We start from the raw sequence: 22,724 nt of genomic DNA, 5'->3' as shown, positions 1-22,724 counted from the left end.
CACCTACTGATCGGAAGGTTGGAGGTTCGATCCCAGGCTCCTCCAGTCGGCATGCCAAGTATCCTTGGGCAAGATACTAACTCTTGCTCTCCGATGCGTCCATCGGAGCGTGAATGTAGTTAGAAAAAGCACTACGTATAGATAAAGTGCTTGTGAGAATGGGTGTGATTGGGTGAATGTGGCGTGTTGTATAGAGCGCTTTGAGTACTCCGGGAGAGTAGAAAAGCGCTATATAAGAATCAGACCATTTACCATCCAGTCTGTCCCTCCTTTAAAAGGTTCTAGTCATCATACCTGGCGTGGATCGTCTGATTCTCACAGATTAGAAAGATAATAGATAAAAGCATGTACTTACTTTTAGTGGGAATACTCTGTTTTTGTTTTGTTTTTTACATTGTTTTAATTATGAGAAAGAGTACAAAATGTAATTTTTATTTATCATTTCTTTGAGTATATCAAGTTTATTAATAGGCGTGTGGCAGAGGTGTGGCTCAGCTGCAGGGGAGGAGTGGGACAGTGAGCTCAAGTGATACTCCTCAAAGTGATACAGTGTGTCGGGTCAATCACTACAAGGCAATATTAGGTTGTCCATATATGTTTTTTAAAAAAAGACCCAAAACCTCCATGAAATTTACTGTTTGTACCACTGATTGTTGATTCTACATAGCAAGCTTAGTTCCATATATGTTTATATAAACCAAAGCAAGTACTGAGTTTTTACCTTGCAGCCCACAACAAGCTGCTGCTGGGCGGCCTGGTTCTTGTTGGTTGAGGCTGCATGTTGTGCAGCAGCAATGGTCTGAGTGGCTGCTGCTGCTGCTTGTTTGGCTGCGTTCTGCCAGAAGAAAGGAACACGACAAGTCAAAAAAAACAGCAAAGAGCACAAGACTAGCAATAATCAGAGAAATGACTCAGACAGAACTAATAATAAGATCCAAATGTTAAACTTTTGAAGTTAAAAACAGGAAGTTACTGAAGCCAGTATTATAATTAAGCATCATGTCAGACAGGCCACAAAGTTAAACTTAGTTATATTCCCAAAAGAGACACTGTACTAAAGTGTTTAAGAAATATTCAGAGTTCCACCGATCGTGGTTGGGTGTGAAATAGCTGCATCAGCATCAGACATCATTTTAAAAGCATTTTTGTGGTAAATCAATTCAATGCTATTTATATAGTGCCAAATCAAAGTAACAGTTGTCTCAAGGTGCATTATATTGCAAGGTAAAGACCCTCCAATAATACAGAGAAAACTCCAACAATCAGATGACGGTGACAGTAGGAAGGAAAATTTCCCTTTTAACAGGAAGAAAACTCCAGCGCAACCAAGTTCAGGGAGAGGCGGCTATCTTCCAAACCGGTTGGGGGTGTTACCTCCAGTTTGTTGACTAGGCGTTTCTTGATAGCATTCTGCGCCGCAGCGTTGGTGGCCATGCGGAGACCTTCAGCCGCCTCTCGTAATTTCTGCTGCTGTTCCTCACTGTCGGGATTTGCTGCTGCACCCTGGGATAAAATGTTCACATTATATATTAAACTAACAAATCAACAAAATGATAACACAGTCTTATCCACAGAGTTTTAAAAAAAAGAAGAAAAAGACAAAGGCAGACCTTAGCGGCCTCCACCATCTTGGCTGTGGCATCAGCCAGCAGCTTGGCAGCAGAAAGAAGCTTGCGTGAGTTCTCTAGGTCAGACTCTCCTTCTGCATCCATCTTGATAGCATTGACCAGATCAGACGTGGCTTGAGCAAGGATACGAGCCTGACGGACCATCTCACCTAGTGTTGCAAAAAAGAAAGATGGAGAAAAATGTGATGATTAAAAAAACAATAAAGAAAATTTTGTCCTTCCAACAGTTGTGTGAGAAGAATATAAATTCTTAGCAGAAAGCTAAAGAAAAAATATTATTTTAAAATTCTGAGCAAGCATAGTATAAAAACTCTTTCTAAATAATCAACTCCTTAACCATGTCCCACAAAACAGAAGGTTCTAAGAATGTAGAAAAGGTAATGTAATATAATTAGCATGAAAAGTGGAGGTTAAACTAAACGATAACAGACAAGAAGAATATTATAGTCAAAAAACTGAAATGATTTAGGATTTTTAAGACTGATGCTTATTTTCACAAAACATAAATGGATCTCCCTAACATTAGTTATGTGTAGTTGTTTATGAGTGCTTACTAACATAATCCCATAAAGCAGTTCGAAAATAATCCTATTTTATTTTCACAAAAAAATGTGGATTAGTTGTTTGCTGTGCTTCAAATATTTGTTCCTAGGAAAGAAGTTATAGACTGCCATCTGGTGGACAAACTATATAGCAAACACAAATTATTCAAGTGTGTTTTTCCCAAGGATGCCTCCCGAGTGAAGTTCTGGCCATGTCCCACCGGAAGGAGGCATGCTGGGGAGATTATCATCATCATCATCATTTATTTATTTATATAGCACTTTAAAAACACACGTGGTAGACCAAAGTGCTGTACAATACTAATATGCACATAGTAATAGATTATATCTCTTGGCTGGCCTCGGTGTTCCCTCAGACAAAGCTGTCTGCTTAGGCTGCTGTCCTGGAGACCCAGCCCCAGAAAATTCAAGGATGGATTTATCTTCAGTTATGAATCCAGATAGTGGTGTATCGCAAATAGCTAATATCACCTGCTATATATAGGTCCCACTGATTTCTCAATGGGAGTCTGGTTAAAAACAGAAAAGTCTGGAAGCAAGCTGCTGATTATAGACAACATCAAGAGGCACAAGCTCAAGGTTTTGAGGCATCAACAGTCACAAACATCAACCAAAGATTACTGAAAAATTTCAGATAGTTAGAGGAGCAGCTGATGCAAGACAGGCCAAGAATATCACAGAAGTAGATATCCTTGTCATAAGCCTCCAAACAGAAACATACATAGAAGTACGCAAGGATCACAGTATATGTAAAACTTTTGTAAAACCTTCTTTTCCTTTTTTGTTATTTTCAAGCTGTAAAACTTATAATAATAAGGTAATAATGCATTTTCAAGATCATCTCAGATTTTAATCACTTAGCTTACCATTACGAAATTACTTTTACATGATTTTACATACTGTTTTCTAGCACTAGCCTCTTAAAAAGAAGTCTGAGAATATTTTTTTTAACTAGACTAATGTAGATATGATCAGGTAACATGCTGGTGGAGCAGTTAGTGTCACCTGACAGAAAGAAGAACTCCGGCTGGGCCTCACTGTGAGTTTAAATGTGCCCACTGAATCACTATGAGTTTCCTGTGAGTACTCCAGCTTCTCCCACAGTCCAAGGAGATGCATTTTAGGTTAACTGGTGATTCAAAAATTGCCATGCACATAAGGTAGATGATGAGTTTGAAGTGTATAATATGAAGCACTGTATGAATGCATGGTGAAAATGTTACTTGTAGTCTAAAGCGCTTTCAGTGGTCAGAAAACTGCTATATTACATTGCCATTACATCTTCAAAATCTTTTTATTTATTTTTTAACAGTGAAAAAAATGCTGACTTTTCTAATATATAGATATTATATATGGAATACCCTGTGTGTCAGCTTTTCTTCAACTATGCTATTCCATATTTGGGGTAAACCAGTGGTGCTCCTGGAAACCAAGATTGTTCACAACACATTTTAGAGAATGTAATTTTATGGGTATAAAAAAAAGCCTATAAAGATTTCAAATTACAAAAGGATCCAAAGCCATCCTGTGGAAACAGTTTTAGCTTCCTTCACTTACCAGCATCTCCCATAGAGCTAAAGATGTTCTCAGTGACATCCAAAATGCGGTCAGTGGCTTCTCCATGACGTCCAATGGGATGGCCTCCACTGGCATATTGTTTGATGTGTTGAAGGAGCTCATTAAGAGCGTGTGTGACACCTGTGGCAGCCATGCCCACCTGTTTCAGGAGACCATCATCATTGGTCGCTCCCTGTGATGCCTCAACACAGCCCTCTACTGACTTAGCCACCAGCTTGCCCGCCTCAATTAGCTGCTCCTGGCACACTGGAGAGCTGATTGTTGGAGCCACCACCTTGAAGAGGAATAGGATTATTGGTGGGACAGAAAAGTAGAAAGACCTTAGGCTTGGCTCAAATGCAAAAAGAACATTTCAGTTTCAGTCAACAGTTGTCCCTATCAGACAGTGAACACTGTATTAAAGTCGAGTTTTCAATAGATTACTCACTCTTGTGCAAGCCACTAGCTGAGATGTGGACAAAGCGCATTGAGTTGCTGCTGCGATGACCCGGTTCTGCTGGGCTGAGTCTTCTGTCTTCTGGGCCACATTCTTTGCTTTGAGCACCAGAGCTGCTGCAGCATTAGCCACAGCTTTAGCCAATTGCATCAGCATGTCCTGCCAAAAGCAAACAGCAGTTAGCATACCTTATCATTGGTGAAAATAAAGTCAATAAATATTATGATATCAGGGCAGGAAAAAGAGTCTTGTCAAATGAATGTGAATAGTATATAATGTGTGATACTTTGTCTTGCATATACAATAGTAGTTCCTATTGCTACACAGCAAAATCAAAGAACTACCAAAACAGCAAAACACTACAATAATAAACGTTATGATGAGCACACCTGGAACTGTTGATCAGTGTCTGCCTCGCCTATGTGAGAAAGCAGCTCTCCGCTGGCTTGGCCCACATTTCCAGCAGCCTGCAGCAGATTCTGACGAGGCTGGAACCAAAAGATATTACTGACCTCAAACAAGAAAGAGTAGAAAAACACAATGTATCTCTGTCTTCCTTTTAGTTTGGCTGTGTACCTCTGTGTTTGCAGGTTGGGCAGTCTTTAGCATTTCAGAGACAGCACAGGCCAGGTTCTTGGCAGCACCAAGCAGATGCTGTCCATTTCCTCCTTCATCCTCCATAAGTGCTGCCAGAAGTTTAACACCCTTTGACATCTCTGTTAGGTTGGAGGAGATTGTAGTAACAGCACAGCCTACTGCTGTGTAATCTGTCTCTGCTGGATCACCTAAAGACAGACACGGGCAGAGATTTGTGCTTTATCTCCTACAGGACGCTTGTTATATTTGCATAAGAAACAAATTCAGAAAGTACTCAGAAAACAGATCAGATATCAATGGAAAAAAATAACACTGGATATCTGCTGGGATGAAAGGATGCTACATCATTTGAAGTAAATGAAAATTATCCTACTACAGGGGAATTCAAAGAAACCCAAAAAATCTAAGTGAAAAAAACAATGCAGCCAGGTAATTTGTATGGCCTCCATGCGCTTGTATGCATGGCTGACAACGTTGGGTCATAGTCCTAGTAAGACTATGGATGGTGTCCTTGGGGAATCTCCTCCCAGATCTAGACCAAGACATCAGTGAGATCCTGGACAGTCTGAGGTGAAACCTTACGACGTCAGATAGATAAAAAGAAACATAATGTCCCAAAAAATGTTCTGACAGGTTTAGGTCTGGCAAATGTGGGGACCATCCTCCAGGAACTGCCTGCATGCCAATGCACCTGCTGGTGCATTGGCAATAGGGTCTGACAAGGGGTCAGAGGATTTAATCCTGATTCTTAATGGCAGTCATGGTGCTGTTGCCCATGTTACAGAAAGCATAACTTTCGTAACAGCTTCTTGAGACTCATGAGACTTGAGACATCTTTCCACATGCTCAGGGTGAGGCACACAACCCCAGTGGTCCACCTGCCAGTTCTGGTATTCTATGGAAAATGGTAATCAGGTCGTCGATGCTGGGCAGTGAACACAGGGCCTACTACAGGACGTTGGGCCCTCAGGCACCCTCATGAGTTCTGTTTCTGGTGAGAAGACATTCACACCAGTGGACCTTTTGGGGGTCATCTTGTAGCACTGGCAGTGATCATCCTATTCCTCTTTACACAAAGGAGCAGATACTGGTCCTGCTAATGGGTTAAGGACCCTCTATAACTTTGGCCAGTTCGGAGTAAACGCCTGTGCTGGGGGACACAGCAAACCTTCTGGCAATGGAACACATTGACATGCCATCCTGGAGGAGTTGGACTACTTGTACAACTACCATAGGGCCCAGGTAGCCTCATTCTACCTTTAGTGACACTGACCCTATCCAAATGCAAAACTAGTGAATGCTTTGCATAGCAAAGTAGGGAACATGTTAGCATTAAAACTCAAAAACTGCAAAGTGAGCAGTGAAATTTATACTAAGAGAACTGATGCTGAAGGACAACCAGTATTCCAAATTCGTATTATCATTACTGCAAATGAACCTGACCAACAGGAAACTTAATGTTTAATAGTTGTATTTTCAGTTTGATAAGAAATTATGAATAAAATGCCTCAATGTATTTTAAGAGTCACAGTGTCAGTGCAGATAATACACATTGTATGAGGAAAGAAATTTGAACAGTTCTCTTAATCTTTGAATTCAGGTGTTTTCCAGGTGTATAAAACAAAACATGTAGCCACGCAGTCTCCCTTCACAAGCATTTGTGAAAACTGTAAAGACCTTGCTGTAATAGGTAGTGTAATAGAATGACACCATTGCAACAAATGGTAAATGGACTGGTTCTTATATAGTGCTTTTATCCTTACTTTAGGACTCAAAACACTTTATACAGCATGTCTCATTCACCCATTCACACACACATTCTTACAAGGACTCTTTTCTACATCTGTGCTTTTTAGCTACCATTCAGACACACATTCACACTCTAATTCACACTCTAACTGCATTGGGAGCAACTCGAGGTTCAACATCTTGACCACTCCAGCTAAAGTGAGATGGAGGCTGGAGCAAACAGGATTCAAACCACCAAACTTCCAATTAGTACACAATTGATTCTTCCTTCCTAGCTATTTAATGACCAATTGTAAGTGGTGTTACTGCAAAGAGGAAACATTTAGCAACCAAGTCACAGACTCAATGTTGAGGTGCATAGTGCATTAAAGTCAACAATGCTGCATTTACTCAATAACTTCCAGAGTTCTGTGATTAATATCAGCAGACAAAACGTGCACCGGGAGCATACATACAGTTTCCATAGAGTTTTTTTTTTTTTTTTTTTAAAAAAAAGCATGATTACAAGAACAGAGAGATGTTCCACTATTCCTACCCGCAGTGAGGTTGACCATGGAGGCTGTGCCTGCTGTAATGGCATCCACCTGTGAATGGATTTCATGTTTGGACTCATCCATCTTGTTTTTGCGCCAAGCTTGAGATGCCTTAAAAGAAAACAAAAAAACAATCCATTTAGAATGGAGTCTTCACTATACATCATCAATACAATCAGCACTTAAATCAGTCCAAGCAAATGAAGTGAAATCTCACTGCATCTGTTCCTAATGGAGGCAGAGTATCAAAATCATCCAGTGAAGCTTGGGCAGCCTGGACAGCATGCATACTGGAGTTAATGGTTCCAGTCAGGGCTTGCTGTGCTGAAGTCTGTTGATAAAAAAAGCGAATGTATTAAATTAAAAGAAATTGTGAATATAATTCTGTGTTTGAAACAACAAGATAACAGAAATTGCTCCTATAACTAAAAACATAATGAATGCATTTTTTTAAACTGTACTTGGCTGTTTGGATTTCTGTAAAACAAATTCACAAATATGCAATTCCTAATTTTTATAAAAGCGTCACTTCAGTGCTACAGATCAACATTGGCTGCTCAGTAAGGATTCTGGCATTGCACGTTCACATGGGTTTATGAGGATGTTAGCCTGCCATATTTAAGTTTTAAGGAAAGAGAAAATAAAGCCTACTGTTACAGTTTCATTTCCAATTTCTGTTTCATGTCTTATCATTCTGTCATACCAGTGGAGGCATATGTCCTCTGTGCATCTGTCCACTGGTTATGTGCTGCTTAGCTTGAGGCATGGAACCCATCTGGAAGCTCTCTGGTCCACCAGCTCCTGAGCGCATGATGGCTGGCAGGGCCACTGAGCCTGTCTCCACTTTGCCGACCCTGTTGAACTGCTGCTGCAACAACGTGGACCTGGAGTGGCATGAGAAAGAACCTAGTTTTGAAAGCCCTGAGGTGCAGGTCAATGATCCGGTTTGTAATAATGTAGTTGTCTCTTCAGCCACAACTCTTGAACGCTAAGCTGAAGAGAGGAGCTACACTGTCAACAAATAACTACCTGGTGGCGACTTAGGAAAGCTGAATACTCCATGGATGGATGGAGTATTGTTGGAATACCATTCAGTGAAACTTGTACGTGTCAAGTACAGAAAACTATTCAGTGGTAACACTCATACACTTACTTTTTGGGTGACACAGAGTCTTCTAGCATGGTTGACTCTTCATCTCCCTCCAAGCCAAAGTGGTCTTTGCTCTTTTTCTGTCAAGAGAAAGAAATGTGGTGACACACTGGATTATATCAAATTCAGTTTTAAAGGATTTATATTTTCTTTTGTTTCAAAATAAAGAAAATATTAAAAACATGAGTTTCAGTACAGACAGCTGCCTAGTAAGATGTTTTTCTATCACTTTTATGCAACTTTGAACAGTTGGTCAGGAAGCACTGCTCTTCTTGACACTACCATAGTGTCTAGCAAAATGAGTAGGCATTAACAGTGTGACTGGAAAAGCCAATGATGATATGAAAAACGACACTGTGATCAAAAGTATGCCAGACTCACTGACGAGCACACTGGGTCCAGAGTCCTGTGTGAAAGTGCCATGAGTGGTAATCCAGTTGTCAAGCAAAAGGCACATATTTTAAAGAACTAAATAATACATTTTAACAGAGCACAGAGAAGATAAACAGTGTTGTTCTGCAGTAAGAGCAGCCACTTTCAAGCTTGGGCTTGTAAAACACCTGAAAAGACGCAGGACTTCGTGTTTCATATCTTCTTTGTGAAACGTCAGCACAGAACTTGAGATCACCTTATGGTATGATGATAAATACACACCAGCACATATGTAACATATGTAGTATGTAAAGAAATTCTATTGCGTTGAATACTTACAGAGTGACATGGAAAGAGTCAAAAGAAATCTCACTAGACAAAATGGTGGTGTAGTATTTTTTGACATTTTTTTTAGGAAATAAATTCTTCATCCCCCATCAAAGCATCCATGTTGTCAATGAAATGTATAATGCTGCTGACCTTTTTAAGGATGATGTCGATGTAACCAGCAATAAGCTGAGCTATCTGCTCTCCCTCAGTGGTCTGCACAGAATAGTAACCGTCCTGGTAATCTCCAAAGTCCTAAAGGCAGAGCAAACAACCATAAGTTAAAATACCTTACAGATTATACTGGAAAATGAATAGCTTCTTGAATAGGTGAACTATTCCATTAGGTTAGGTGAAAAACAGAGAATGTAGTGAGAAATTACCAAAGAATCAATTGAAGGCTCAACTGAACTTGTGCAATCTGAACAAAGGTGAAATTTTTCTGCAAATGATTTGTATACAAATTTAAAATAAAACTTTTAATACCACTGATGGAACATTTTCTAGAAGCGCTTTTGCTTGAGAGCCTTCCATAATTTGAATTACTTTCCCCTGGACGTAATTATGCAACGTACTGCATTACTTTTAAGAAGATTGTTCTGTTTACTAAGTACTTTTTTCGAGTAATGAGCCCAACACTGATTACAGCAAAGTGGGGATATACCTCTGACATGCACATACATTTGACCACACAGCATGCAAATCATTTTCATGAATGTAATATGTCTTTGATATCCTACTTAGCGATGGTGGTGATTCTTAACGCACACATGAGAAAAGAGAAGTGATATCAGTAATTGACTTCCATCTCTAGGTCTCACTAAAGTATTTTGCTAGAAAAATGCATGGAACGAATATTTGGAAATTGACGTTTTAGGAGAGGATTAGAAATCAGCAAGTGGTCCATCTGGGTTTAAATACTTAGGGATTAATATGACTCGTTCTCTATCTGGCCTTAAATCAACTAATTTGACTCCCCTTATATCAAGGATTACATCTGATATTCAAAGATAGGGTAATCTCCCCCTTTCTTTAACCCTCTCAGGCTCAAATTAAACTTTTTGTTGCTAATGCACAACCAAGTCCTGCAGTGGTACTTCTGAGTAAAAAAAAATCATAAAATATGTATGTAAGGTAATTAGGTTGTTAGTTTTTAACTGTTGCAAATCAGTAACGGCTGCCTTGAGAGGGTTAATCTGTAAGATTAATGTTGTTAAAATGAACATCTTACCAAAATTTTTATTTTTATTTCAGTCGATTCCCTTATTTTTGCCGAAGCATTTTTTTGTTTCACTGGACAAGATTATTGGTTATTTCATTTGGGGAGGGAAGTCACCTAGGGTGTCTAAAACTTTACTGCAGAGATGCAGATTTAGTGGAGGACTTGCATTACCTAATTTTCTAGCTTACTACTACTACTACGCTCACATCCATAAACTTTGCTACTGGCTAAAGTCTTCTGGCTCTTCGTGGTGTAAATTGGAGCGATCATCATGTAAGGGCTCCTCTATACCAGCTTTGTTCTATTCCTCTTTACCCATAAAACCCTCTCTGTATACTGATAATAGGGTGGTTCTTAACACACTCAAGATCTGGTTTCAGTTTAGACGGGTTTTGCAATGCCATCTTCCTCGGGTCCTCTAAACGACAACCATTTGTTTCCCCCTTCACTCTTGGACTCGACATTCTCAGTGTGGTGTGACAAGGGTATAAAACAGTTCAAACATTTATATGTGGATGGTGTTTTCGATAGTTTTCCCAACTTGTCTTCTCGTTATAATCTCCCTATTACCCATTTGTTTCGCTATTTTCAAATTCGAAAAAATTTGTTGCCAAGTGTTTCCCAAATTTCTCCTCTTTACCTCCAGAACAGCAGTGGGAAACTACGCTATCATTTATTCCTCATCACACAGGAACCATTTCGAAACTCTATGATACTATCCTGTCTTTTAGTAACCACTCAAATGTTAAGCTTAAGTGCACATGGGAAGGGGAACTAGGAATTCAAATACATGAGGAGTCTTGGGAACAGGCTATAGCGAGGGTATGGTCTTCCACCTCCTGTGCTCATCTTGGACATTCAATTTAAGGTCATACACAGACAGGGTGCATTTCTCTAAGTCTAGACTTTCTGAATTGTATCCAGAAGTGGAAAACAAATGTAATAAATGCCATGGCTCTCCTTTTCACCTTAGCCACATGTTTTTTTCTGTGTCCTGAGCTGGAAGGTTTCTGGACAGGGTATTTTGCTATTATGTCAACTGTTCTTGGGGTAACGCTTCATCCTTGTCCCCTGATTGCTATATTCGGGATTCCTGATCGCTCACTTACACTTGATTCTACAGAAAAGGATTTCTTAGCTTTCACATCCCTATTAGCGAGACGTCTAATATTGTTGCATTGGAAGTCTGTTAAGTATCCTACTATTTTCCAGTGGCTTAAAGATGTCATATTTTTTTTTTAAACTTGAAAAAATTAAATATACGTTGAGAGGTTGCACAGCCAAATTTTTCCACAAGTGGCAACCCTTTATTTCTTATTTTGCTGGTCTAGAGGTATTGCCTGTTTAAATGTACTTCTGTTACTGTTATATTCCTGTAATATGTTTGATGGTTGTGTTGGGGGGGGGGGGGGGGGGGGGGGTGTTCTTTGTTTTAGATTTTTTTTTAGTTTAGTTGTTTTTTTATATATATAAGTATATTTACTTAGGAAAATGAAGAAAGGTTAATTGTATTTTGGTAAGTGCAAGTACTGTGTTGTTTTCTTTTTTCAATAAAAATATTTGCAAAAAAATAAATAAAAATCAGCAACTGAAGCAATTCAAACACCATGAATGCATGCTTCATATTAACTCACTATGACTGAGGGGACAGAGGCAATAGAACTGTTTTGGGAAGAAGTCAGATGCAATGTTACACAGTGACAAAAATGTTACACAGTGACAAAAATGTTAGACAGTGACAAAAATGTTACACAGTGACAAAAACCCAAACAATCTTAAGGTGTTGCACTGGCCTGGTGGAAATAGTAAAATGAGAAAAAAGGCAGTTTGAGAATGTGTTAAAAGTCATTTCAGGTGTTCAAATCAGAAAGAGAGAGAGAGAGAGAGAGAGATCTGGTTAGGATATTTCCAGGCTCAACAATGCTCTTATCTTGTCTCAAGAACTCACCAGGGTGAAGCTCTTTGGTGAGGCAGCCCAACGTTTAATGTTGGTCAAGTTCCACTCCTGGATCACCTCCTTGGTCTTCTCATCAACCCTCATCACGCACTCTTTGGTTATACCCAGAAGTCGAGGCACCAATTTGTTCTTACCCTTCATTTTCTCCTGCATGAAGGGAAATGAAATGACTGTGAAGTAAACCTAAATTAAACTGGGCAAATATTAATGACTCAATCCATGAAGATCCATAATCAACAAATTAACTCAGCCATCATCCAGCTAGCACTGCAGAAGGAGAGAAAGCATATAAAGTATTTAAACATTTTCAGATGAATCTTGCCCTATTTGTGAATTTTTCTTCTCTGACTCTTATTCGTACCCTCCTCTTCCCCTAGCCCTTTTTCAGAAATGTAGTAGCAAACTGGCTAGTTTGGAGAACAGTTTCCACTAATGCAACATGCTGGACTGGTTGGTAGAAATTGCAAGTTTCTACTTTTGTGCTGATCTTATTATTGTAAATAATATTATTTAATTATGTAAATGAATATTATTTGTAAAGTGAGTCTCAAGTCTCAAATCAAAAGCAACCTCCACTTTGGTAATCAATTGTTCTTCTCACCTTGACCAGAAAGAATGACACACCATACGTTTTCAGGGACCTGGCCAGCTTCACATAGTTGACTTTAGCCTCAATCTCTGTCATGTTTTGACAGTTTTTGTGTGCCTGCAAAAACACAGTCAGAGGATTAGAACAACTCACTGTGGTATTATGTACCAGCCTCCAAGTATAAGTCATCTTGATAAAAATTTGTGTTTGACCTGATCTTTATACATCAAAAATAATAAACAGAACAGTACAGTCAGAACTGACATTTAGTTCAAAACTGCCACAGAATCCACTTCTTACCTGGAAGATCTTCTTCTCCCCTTTGTTCTTGATGTATTCTTTGGGAAGGAACTCTTTTAAACTAAAGAGGAAAAAGGTCAAATCAAAAAAACAAATTTAACAGGCAGGTCATTACAGTTTGAAGACAAAACAACAATACAACCAAAATACCAGTGCTTACTCTAAAAAGCCAGACTTGTGTTTGGATTCGTTGTGATCCCCAAATTGAATCTGACACTGATAGCCTGCAAACTCACAGGCCTTATCAAAGGAGACTGGATGAGATCCATTCAGGATGTCATCGCGAGCCTGTCCCAACACACACACACACACACACAAAATCATTATAGTTTTTTAGAGCAAAACTTTACAGTGTAAAACAGCATATAACATTTGAGCCACTCTTCATTTTCTTCACTAGGAAAATTTAAAATAGGTGCAATAATTTATTGAGCCAGTTCAAAAATATATTTAAATATGATATATAAGAAAAAATACAATTGAAACAAGCTTCACAGTCAATATTTGGTATGATTAACTTTAGCCTGAAATCTGAAATGGTACTTTTCTGTGTTCATAAGTCCATTTTTAATTTTAATTTTTTTTTTTACAAAATTCCCAACACCACTGGCTGAAGTACAGCCCCAAACAATGATAGATCCTCCTTCATATTTTACAGATGCCTGTAGACACACACAGCTGTATCTTGACCTCCTTCATACATCCTGACACATTTGAACCACAAATTTAAAACCTGGATTCATCACTCCATAAGAGTCAGTTCCATCAGTTCTTGTGTAACTTGGTATGCTGTAGCCTTTCCTCCCAATTTCCCTTCCTATAGAAGGGCCTCTTGACAGCCAGCTGAGCCACAGAAACCATTTCTGGTGAGGCTTCCAAGAACAGCAGATGGATCAACTGAAGGGCATCTCTCAGGTCCTGTGTCAGGTCTTTGCAGAAGAAATTTTTTTAAAGAGACAAGACTTTCAGATACTATCTATCTGCTGCAGATTGTTTTTAAGCCTGTCTCGTCTTCTTTTGTCCCCCACTTGTCCAGTTTTATCCACAATGTTTTAAAGACACTGCACACCATGCCAAGATATGCCAAGTTTTTAGCTAATAACTCTTCGGGAATCTACTTGTTTGTCTATTATTTTATTCCTGTCAAACTGTGTTACCTTTGGTGGTTTTTATAGATTCAGTTAAAATAACAGGAGTAAATTCTGTGTTTTTGTGATGAGCTGCCAGTAGCAAAGTTCCTAAAAACAATTTAAAATGGGTTCTTTGCAAAGTTGACACAACATAGATTCATCCCTTGAATTAGGTGCCTTTTTTATGCTTAAATGATTAATAGATAAATATTAAGTGGCTCATCAAACAACACAAAATGAGTTCAAAGGCAGCCAATAGCCAAAGAATTTTTTTTTAAAGATCTGAAAAAGAAAATCTGGCTCCTTGGAACAAAATATTAGGAAATGAGGGGTGGCTCAAGACTGCATAATGTCTATCCATAATAATAATAATAATAATAATAATAATAATAATAATAATAATAATAATAATAATAATAATAATAATAATAATAATAATAATAATAATAAATAATGTCAATAAGAAAGTCAATGTCAATGTTTTTCTGTACCTGCACATAAAGCAGGTTGAGCTGGACAGGATCTCTGGAATCCACATTTTGGTCTGAGTAGAAGAATTTTCTTCGCAGCAGCAACATCTCTGTCTCCTCCACGCCCTGTTCCCTCAGTGTCCGTCCATGGTCCAACCAGTTCACTACGGAAAGCCCAAACCAAACGGGATGCCATAAAGACCAATATTAGAAATATATTAGCCAGTCAAAATGTTTTAGCATCAAGGTGAATTTTTTTAAAGTCATATTTTCATTGTAATCTGTAACCATATTTTGATTCAGATAAAGCACATTGCTTACTCTCTGGAAAAAATGTTTCTCATTCCTGTTTCATGACACCATAATATTTAAGCAGAACACTTTGTTATAATCTCCTCTCCCATGAACGTCGTATGGGACAGGAGTTTCAGAAGCAGACATACCAGTTTGGAAAGCAGACATTGAATTTACTCAGAAAAATTGGTTAAAGTTTTTTTTTCTTTTGGATAAAGCTCAGCATAAGGATTGGCTAATGTGTTTCCAGACAGAAAAAAGACTAGTCTTTCCAAATTCTTTCAGAGTTACAGAGTTAAAGAATGTGGCAGTGAAGATTTGGTAGATTAGTTTATTTATTTATTATTAAATATTTATCCCTTGGGACTTCCAGATCCCGACGGACAAGATAGTGATGGCTAACTAACCAGAGATAGTAGTGGTGGACAAGCAGAGAAGAAGGTTGTAGTGATAGAGGTAGTAATACCAAGCAATAGCAACAACAGGAAAATGGAACACAAGAAGCTGAGAGAGGAGCTAGAGAAGATGTGGAAGGTGACCCGGCACACACACTTTGGTTAAGCAAGTGTGTTATAGAGCATTAGAATGGAGGCTTGTATTTCTCATACACTCATCATCTGTGTGGAGTTTCTGCTTCAGCTTTTCCATTTTCTTGTCGTCTCTTAAAAGAGTTTTGTCTCTTTTCAGGGTTCCTGTGGTTTCCTCCTTCTTCTCTTCACCAATGTCTCGCACCAGTGAATATTCATCATAGTTTGTAATACCTGACATACAAACAGATTGAAATTACTACATTTATTTTACATTTTACACAGCATTATATATACACAAGAATTTCATGGTAGGTGGGGAAAAAAGCAATAAACCTGTAACAACACACAACATCTTGTTCTGGAAATGTGAGCTGTGTGTGGCTTATAGCTGACCTATTCTAGCACATATGGTCATCAGCATGTCACTGACAATCTTGGAGTCATCCACCATTACAGTCTTCACTGTCCCATCCAACATGCGGATCTTCAGTGGCCTCTGCTTCTTCTTGTATTCCAGAGTGTCCTGTCAGACAGAGGCAACAGACCAGCTGCTGATATTTTGTTGGAAACTTTGAAATAGATTTAAAATAGATCCTGCTATTTCTCACAATACTCACAAAAATAAACAAAAACAACCTGACTCAGCTAATTTAGAGCAAAGAAACCAGTGATGTCCCTTGGTGAAAGTGTATTTAGTACTCACAAATCATCACAAATGCATCCTAATTCATAAATTTAACAGTTAGTCATAGCTGAATGTGTGATATACTTCCTTACCCCATTCCTTAACATGTAGTAGTCCAGAGCCTTTCCAGCCTCCAACCAGATGCCTTTCTTTGGATCTTCATCAGACAAAAACAGTCCGTAGTCATTTGCTGTAGAAGAAACACAAACGCTGATTAAGTCGCTGGATTTCTATTTCTTGCCATACCTGTGGATCTCCAGACAGTAGACTAGAAGTACTTATGCTAGTCCCCTGTTCATGTAAATCACATTAGTGGATTAGTCTTTCAAACAAACATGTTTTAACAGGTTCACATCAGCTTGCCAAAGTCAAAATGTGACCATTCTAGTCTAATCTGTTGACTGACACAATATTAGGCAGGTGGTTACAATGTCATGCCTGATCAGTCTATGTGCAATATGCAGCATACAATTTCTCCATGTCAACAATCCAACAATCAGTTCTGATGAAGTAAGAAGTAAAAAAAAGAAAGAGAACTTACGCTGGCCAAGCTGTGCCTCTGGGACTCTCTCCCTGATGATGCGACAGGCATCGTAGACCATGGTGGAGGGCTCAAACTGCATAGTTTTCACTACATTCCCCACACTAATCTTTAATGACAGGGTCACCATGATTGCTGCTCTGCACCTCCACCCAACTCACACCTGCATGAGGATCCATAAAGTAGTTAGTCGTAACATGTCAACTGTACCATTACAGTGAAATATCATATTTAATTCACAGTCACAATACCAATAGTACAACTCAATCTGAAAGACATATAAAGTCTATTGAAAAAAAAAGACTTTTTGATAAACACACACACACCTTATTTCCTGTTAAAAGGAGGTTTTAACTGCAAGTGTAGAACAGCTGTAACTGTATACTCTAAATAATGTCAAAGCTGCCTCCTCTCACAAGTAGCACACAGCAGGAAGTTCTCTACATCAAAGGTATTCTCATTGCACATAGCTATGACAAGAACTGCTATATTCATAAATATATTTTATTTTGGTACTCCGTTACATGACATTCTGCTAAAGAACTTCACATTAGTAGGAAGTGAAAACTAATCTCTCAGCCCCATGTCTTAAGCTGAGGTTAAAGTGAGAAACACCACCTCTAGATCTTTTTTTTTACATGTGTCACATATAAGGCTGTAAACAAGTTTAAAAAAAAGTTTTTAACTGAAAATCCAGTTTTCCGGTTCCTGAATAAAAAAAATTTGTCTCTTAACCCTTTAAATGCCAGTAAAGGTATTTTTTTTTGGAAAACAACTCTCTGTGGCTTTGTCATTGTGAGAGATTCTTTGTCATTTCTTCATGCAAGATCCTGAGGTTGTATAGCAATGAGAGGTAAAGGAAATAAAGAGTAGGGGATTTTCTTTTTCAGCTTTTTTGAAATGACATTTTACTTATCACTGTGACACTGTCAGACTCGCATCCTGATAACACTCTTTCACCATCTTGCTCCCTGTGTAGTATAAAGGGGATTCAACCTAAAAAGTACAGCTAGCAACATGACCGCTGGTTACTGCAGAAACAAATAAAAACAAACAAACCAATGCCAAATGTACTGGTTATACACATACTCTACAACTCTGAGTACTCAAGCACTGCTTTTTACTACAAGTCATATTCATCTATTCTCACACAACCCAGGGATGGAACCACTGTCTACTAGGGATGGGTATCGCTTAGGTTTTATCTGATACCAAATACGGTGCATTTCTCAGCTTTTAAAAAATGCTATGCATCGCCAGGTGTTTCATCAGATTCGAGGTGTTACCTCCTTTGCACAGTATCTCCTTGAAGCACTTGTTGCAGGCTGCTGAGTTTGCATCTTTTGCTGTGAAGTACAGTCAGACTTTTGACCGCTTTGCCTTGGGCATTTTTAATCTGTAGCTCGGCTCTAAAAGAACGTACGTACCTGGGCAAGCCTACTATCCTTGGAAAGGTAAGATGATTGGCTAGAATCCAAAGTGTATGACATCTCAGGAAAAAAAAACACCGAAATGTGCGCTGCTTTTCGGTCTGGTTACTACCGGTGCCATCCCTACTGTCTACTTGCTCTATCAAATGACAATCAAACTGCTTTCTGACAAAAACCAGTGTGACAACAGGCTGAGTGAGATGAGCCACTGTCTGGAGCATTCATATATCGTTGTCATATATCAGTGAGTACTTCTCACTATATGTTAAAAGACTGTTTTGTTTTGTTGGAGAAAATGTTTTCATACTATACTTCAGAAAAACATGCTATAAGAAGATGGATGGATGGTTTTAAAAAGGCTAACTTGTAAATATGCTTCTCATTGTTAGGGCTCCTGATTATGATTTTACTATTTGACATGATCATGAAGAAGATGAATAAAATACTTACCTGACTTGAACCAATTTTTTGTAACAGCCACTCAGATGATCAGCTCTGTGTTTCTTCTACCTAGCTGAGGAAAATCAAATATAAACAGATATACGATTTTTTTTATTGATCCAACATTTTCAATGACATAATGATATGCTTTTACATTATAACCGTCTTACAAAACACAGTTCCACAGCATTTTGTACTCTTGCAATTCCACACCATAATAATGTTGTCCTATTTGAAATATAAAGCTGCAGATAAACTCACTTTTTGACACAACATATGACATGTAATTTAAATGTTCTATTCCAAAAGCCAACTGTGAATACGGTACACAAGCTTTAGACAGTGCTCAGTCCCTGTTTGCACACATACATGTTCCAATAAATCCCACAAATGGAATCTAGTAGAGTTCAAGAATTTTATCTGACAATAAAGCAGAAACTGTTGCTCAACTGAAAGAATACACAAAGGGAATTGGAATGTGTTTGTATATTAGAGATTGATTTCTTTGTTTTTTTTATAACACTGCAGACACTTTTTAAAAAAATGTTATAAAATAAAACATTAGTTTAATCCATTTTAGTGAAATTAATGTCAGAATTAAGCGTGTAACTAGTGAGAAGGTCCACATAACTGGTGTGTTTCTGTTTGGTGAAGTGTGGCAAGGTGTGGCGTGCTTTGCAAAATAAGACAGGACAAGACAAGGCAAGAAAAATAAGAGTTGGGACATCCTACATTACGTCAGTTAAAAATTGTTAAATACAGCTGAAGTATAAACTAATCTGAAATTAATATAAATACAGTAAAACAAGCATAAATGTAAACAATATATAGAAAGAAATATTTGAAATATAATCATATGAAAATCAACAAGCAAAAACAGAATTTAAATTTTAAATATAATCAGCAGTACTAAATGCACTGAAACAGACTAGCAAATATCAGAGTACATCAAAGTGGCTCAGCAGAACAGCGCAAGTTGTAGTGGACACTGCAATAAATTGGTGTGGTATTTATGTGAGCATGAGTGCAGGGTTAAAGTAAACTTAGCATGAGAGAACAGATTACTCTTTGCTAGAGAGATGTGTTGCATTGCAGACAGTTATTGTATGATATGAATAATTTCTTCTGATGTAAAAGATTTTTACATGTTATTAATAGCTATTTTAGGTGTGTGTGTGTGTGTGTGCGCGTGTGCGCGCGTGCGCGCGTGCATGCATTGGAGGAGGAGTGCAGCTGTCGGTCAAGTGAGTGGGTTCATCTCTAGAAATGAACCCACTCCTCTTCCTCTGCTGTGGAATGACAGCATTCTTTCGAGTTCCTAATCAGCTGTCTACATGTCATTTCCTGTTTTTAAAAGACATTCAATGCCATATATGGGCATCTCTAACATCCACACATGCCCAGCAGTGACTTAGCTGGAAGTCTGCAGTGAGTATTGGGTCAGTTTGTTGACAAAGCTTACTAATCTAAAGCTCATCCTAGTCCTTCAAGTTTCAAAGTTACAATGTTCACGTTTAGTCAGTGTTAGTCCTCAATATTATTCAATGTAGAAACTTTAAAGCTCTAAATGCTCAAAGACCATTATCGAGCAAAAGCTACTTCAACATTCAAATCTTCCTGTTTATTTAACACCAGCTCGAAATCTGAAAGATAATCTTGTTTAAAAACATTGCAAGTCTACAGACTTCAGAAATTGTACTGTAAATGCTTCCCACTCCACCCTGACTGAAAGAGGAAGTGCGAGGTCACAACAGTAATTACTGCAGTTGCTAAAAATGAGAAATAGCACAGTAAAGGTCTTAGTGTACTCTAAAAACACTGTAAAACAATATCACAAATGAAAACACAATTCTTTAATGGTACAGATATAAAAAATGTCCAGCTGTTGCAAAAGGGATTCCAAGTTTGGGCTTTTAAAGTATAAAATTAGTTAGCCGTTGAAGGTACTTTCTCCTCATAGTGCTTAAAATATATCTTTGCAATAACACAGAATTAATGCCTCTTTCCAGAAAACATGACTTGGTTCTTACAAGAAAAAAATGTGTGGCTAACTTGACTTCCTGTTAGTCAAAGCCAGACTTCCTCTGCAAAGTGACAGTGGCCAGCTGTCATCCTAAAGCCAAGTATCCAAGCTATCAATGGAATTCAGATACTCTATACCTCAGTCTTTATCTAGGGTACTACAGGCCTGACCCAATTTTTTTAACGTGTCTGTAAAACTGTCCACTAACAACGAGAGGATTATTTCAAAAACTTATCTTTTCAGGCCAGAATGAAACATTTCACTTAACTAGTCTTCAGGGCTGATAAGTACGTTGTGTACATCCTCACTATAGTTCTGGCTACAGTCATTTCTGCCAGTATCAGCCATTTCCAAAAATGTCTAGCTTACTCTTCTTTTTTTTTTAAACTGTGTGGTGTGCAAGTTTGAAAAAAATGAAAATGTACTAATTTAGTTGCAATGAAACATATCACAGTTATGAAGGAAATATTATGTTGAGGGACAATCAGAAATTGTGCAAAGTTTAAAATTAATTTTCAAACGACTAAACAAGGACTAGGTCTAGTTGTTTTGTTTTTCTGTTTTCCTGTTGTTCTACAGCCCTATGTGCGCTAGATGTGATTTTTGTTTGGCATATCCCGATGTACAGGGTGGGCCATTTATATGGATACACCGTAATAACATGGGAATGGTTGGTGATATTAAAGTCGTGTTTGTGGCACATTAGTATATGTGTGGTGACCATGGTGGCCATTTAGAAGTCGGCCATCTTGGATACAACTTTTGTTTTTTCAATAGGAAGAGGGCCATGTGACACATCAAACTTATTGGTAATGTCACAAGAAAAACAATGGTGTGCTTGGTTTCAACGTAACTTTATTCTTGCATGAGTTATTTACAAGTTTCTGACCACTTATAAAATGTGTTCAATGTGCTGCCCATTGTGTTGGATTGTCAATGCAACCCTCTTCTCCCACTCTTCACACACTGATAGCAACACCGCAGTAAACAAGTAACGCGTTACTGCCCATCTCTGATTACCAATAAGTTTGATGTGTCACATGGCCCTCTTACTATTGAAAAAACAAAAGTTGTATCCAAGATGGCCGACTTCTAAATGGCCACCATGGTCACCACCCATCTTTAGGAGTTTGCCGAGAGAAGCAGAAGTAACAACATTTTTCTGAAAGATTATTATTCTAAAACTTTGTCATTTATTATTATAGAGGGAGAGAAAGAGGGAAATACATGCAACAAAGGGCTGCAGGTTGGACTCGAAGCCAGGCCGGCCATTCTAAGCCATGTGTATATGGTCGCCTGTTCATCACAGTGAGCTAAACCAGCGCCAAAGGAAGATAATTATTTTTAAAAAATATATTTAACTCACTAGCCACGCAGCCATCACATTAGCCATTACAGCAGGCTGCTTCCTTTTGCCTGGCCACAATACTCAGATCATTTTAAACTGTTTTGGGGGTTTTTTTTTTTTTCAACTTAATGTTGAGTTCACTGTAATCAAATTGCCTCAACAGTCTCCAAAAGGATCCAGATAGGAATTTTGGGGGGTTACATCCAAATTATTTATTGAGTAATATCTATGATTGTTACATTAAAGCAACTGCTTACTGATTTACATGATTGTATTTTTGCTTACACCTTTACTTACAGTGGACTATAATACAGTCCACTGTACTGTAGAGTTCAATAAAGAAAGATTTGGTGTTTGGTTTTTCTTACTTTTAGACCAGTAGTTTCAGAAAGATCTCAATTGTTGTATAGTAATACAACAATAATAGTAATACAAGTAAAACATTTTTCTCTTTTTCTATGTAAGAACAAGAAAAAAGTGAAATAACAGATTTAATTTGTTTTGGTTGTGTAACCTCAGGACATCTGTGGACATTAAGAAAGAGGTCATCTGGGTGGACATATATTATTGCTAAAGTAAAACCACTTATGGTGAAGAATAGTTTACCAGGAGTTCACAGTGGTGCAATACAAGTCTTTGCAACCACGGAGTGTAGCTTCGTATACAGATGGTAGAGTTTTAAACTTCCTGTGATCGTGGCCTTCAACAGTCTCTGCTGCCTGCTGTGCTGCAATGTGGGCAACCAGCTTAAAGTCACTGCAGAACCTTCATCAGGCTCAAAACAAGACAACCTGTTTTAGAGTAGTTACCTGCTCTAATAAGAATCTTAAA

General features: G+C 38.2%; 1 protein-coding gene across 2 annotated transcripts in view; it reads right to left on the bottom strand.

Annotated features, from left to right (window-relative positions):
• tln1 (talin 1) overlaps positions 1-22,724 on the bottom strand; it is a 60,655-nt gene that overhangs the window by 25,233 nt on the left and 12,698 nt on the right. The window contains exons 2-23 of one of the 2 annotated variants that reach the window (XM_006797313.3): positions 18,532-18,595; positions 16,652-16,814; positions 16,203-16,300; positions 15,819-15,948; positions 15,504-15,656; positions 14,623-14,765; positions 13,162-13,289; positions 13,002-13,062; positions 12,714-12,818; positions 12,104-12,259; positions 9,087-9,188; positions 8,238-8,314; positions 7,788-7,968; positions 7,302-7,415; positions 7,087-7,195; positions 4,782-4,990; positions 4,595-4,693; positions 4,197-4,364; positions 3,749-4,043; positions 1,611-1,777; positions 1,375-1,503; positions 722-835 (exon numbers count right to left, since the gene is read on the bottom strand). In XM_006797313.3, the coding sequence (XP_006797376.1) occupies positions 722-835; positions 1,375-1,503; positions 1,611-1,777; positions 3,749-4,043; positions 4,197-4,364; positions 4,595-4,693; positions 4,782-4,990; positions 7,087-7,195; positions 7,302-7,415; positions 7,788-7,968; positions 8,238-8,314; positions 9,087-9,188; positions 12,104-12,259; positions 12,714-12,818; positions 13,002-13,062; positions 13,162-13,289; positions 14,623-14,765; positions 15,504-15,656; positions 15,819-15,948; positions 16,203-16,300; positions 16,652-16,781 (2,868 nt within the window). In that variant the 5' untranslated portion in view covers positions 16,782-16,814; positions 18,532-18,595. The remainder of the gene's footprint in view (positions 1-721; positions 836-1,374; positions 1,504-1,610; positions 1,778-3,748; positions 4,044-4,196; positions 4,365-4,594; positions 4,694-4,781; positions 4,991-7,086; positions 7,196-7,301; positions 7,416-7,787; positions 7,969-8,237; positions 8,315-9,086; positions 9,189-12,103; positions 12,260-12,713; positions 12,819-13,001; positions 13,063-13,161; positions 13,290-14,622; positions 14,766-15,503; positions 15,657-15,818; positions 15,949-16,202; positions 16,301-16,651; positions 16,815-18,531; positions 18,596-22,724) is intronic. The other variant, XM_006797314.3, reaches the window with a different exon arrangement.

Source organism: Neolamprologus brichardi, chromosome 7 (genome assembly GCF_056152115.1).
Source record: "Neolamprologus brichardi isolate AB-2024 chromosome 7, ASM5615211v1, whole genome shotgun sequence".
Classification (NCBI taxonomy): Eukaryota; Metazoa; Chordata; class Actinopteri; order Cichliformes; family Cichlidae; genus Neolamprologus; species Neolamprologus brichardi.
The sequence above is the reverse complement of the archived record's forward strand: the minus strand, read 5'-3'. Positions and strand labels throughout refer to the sequence as shown.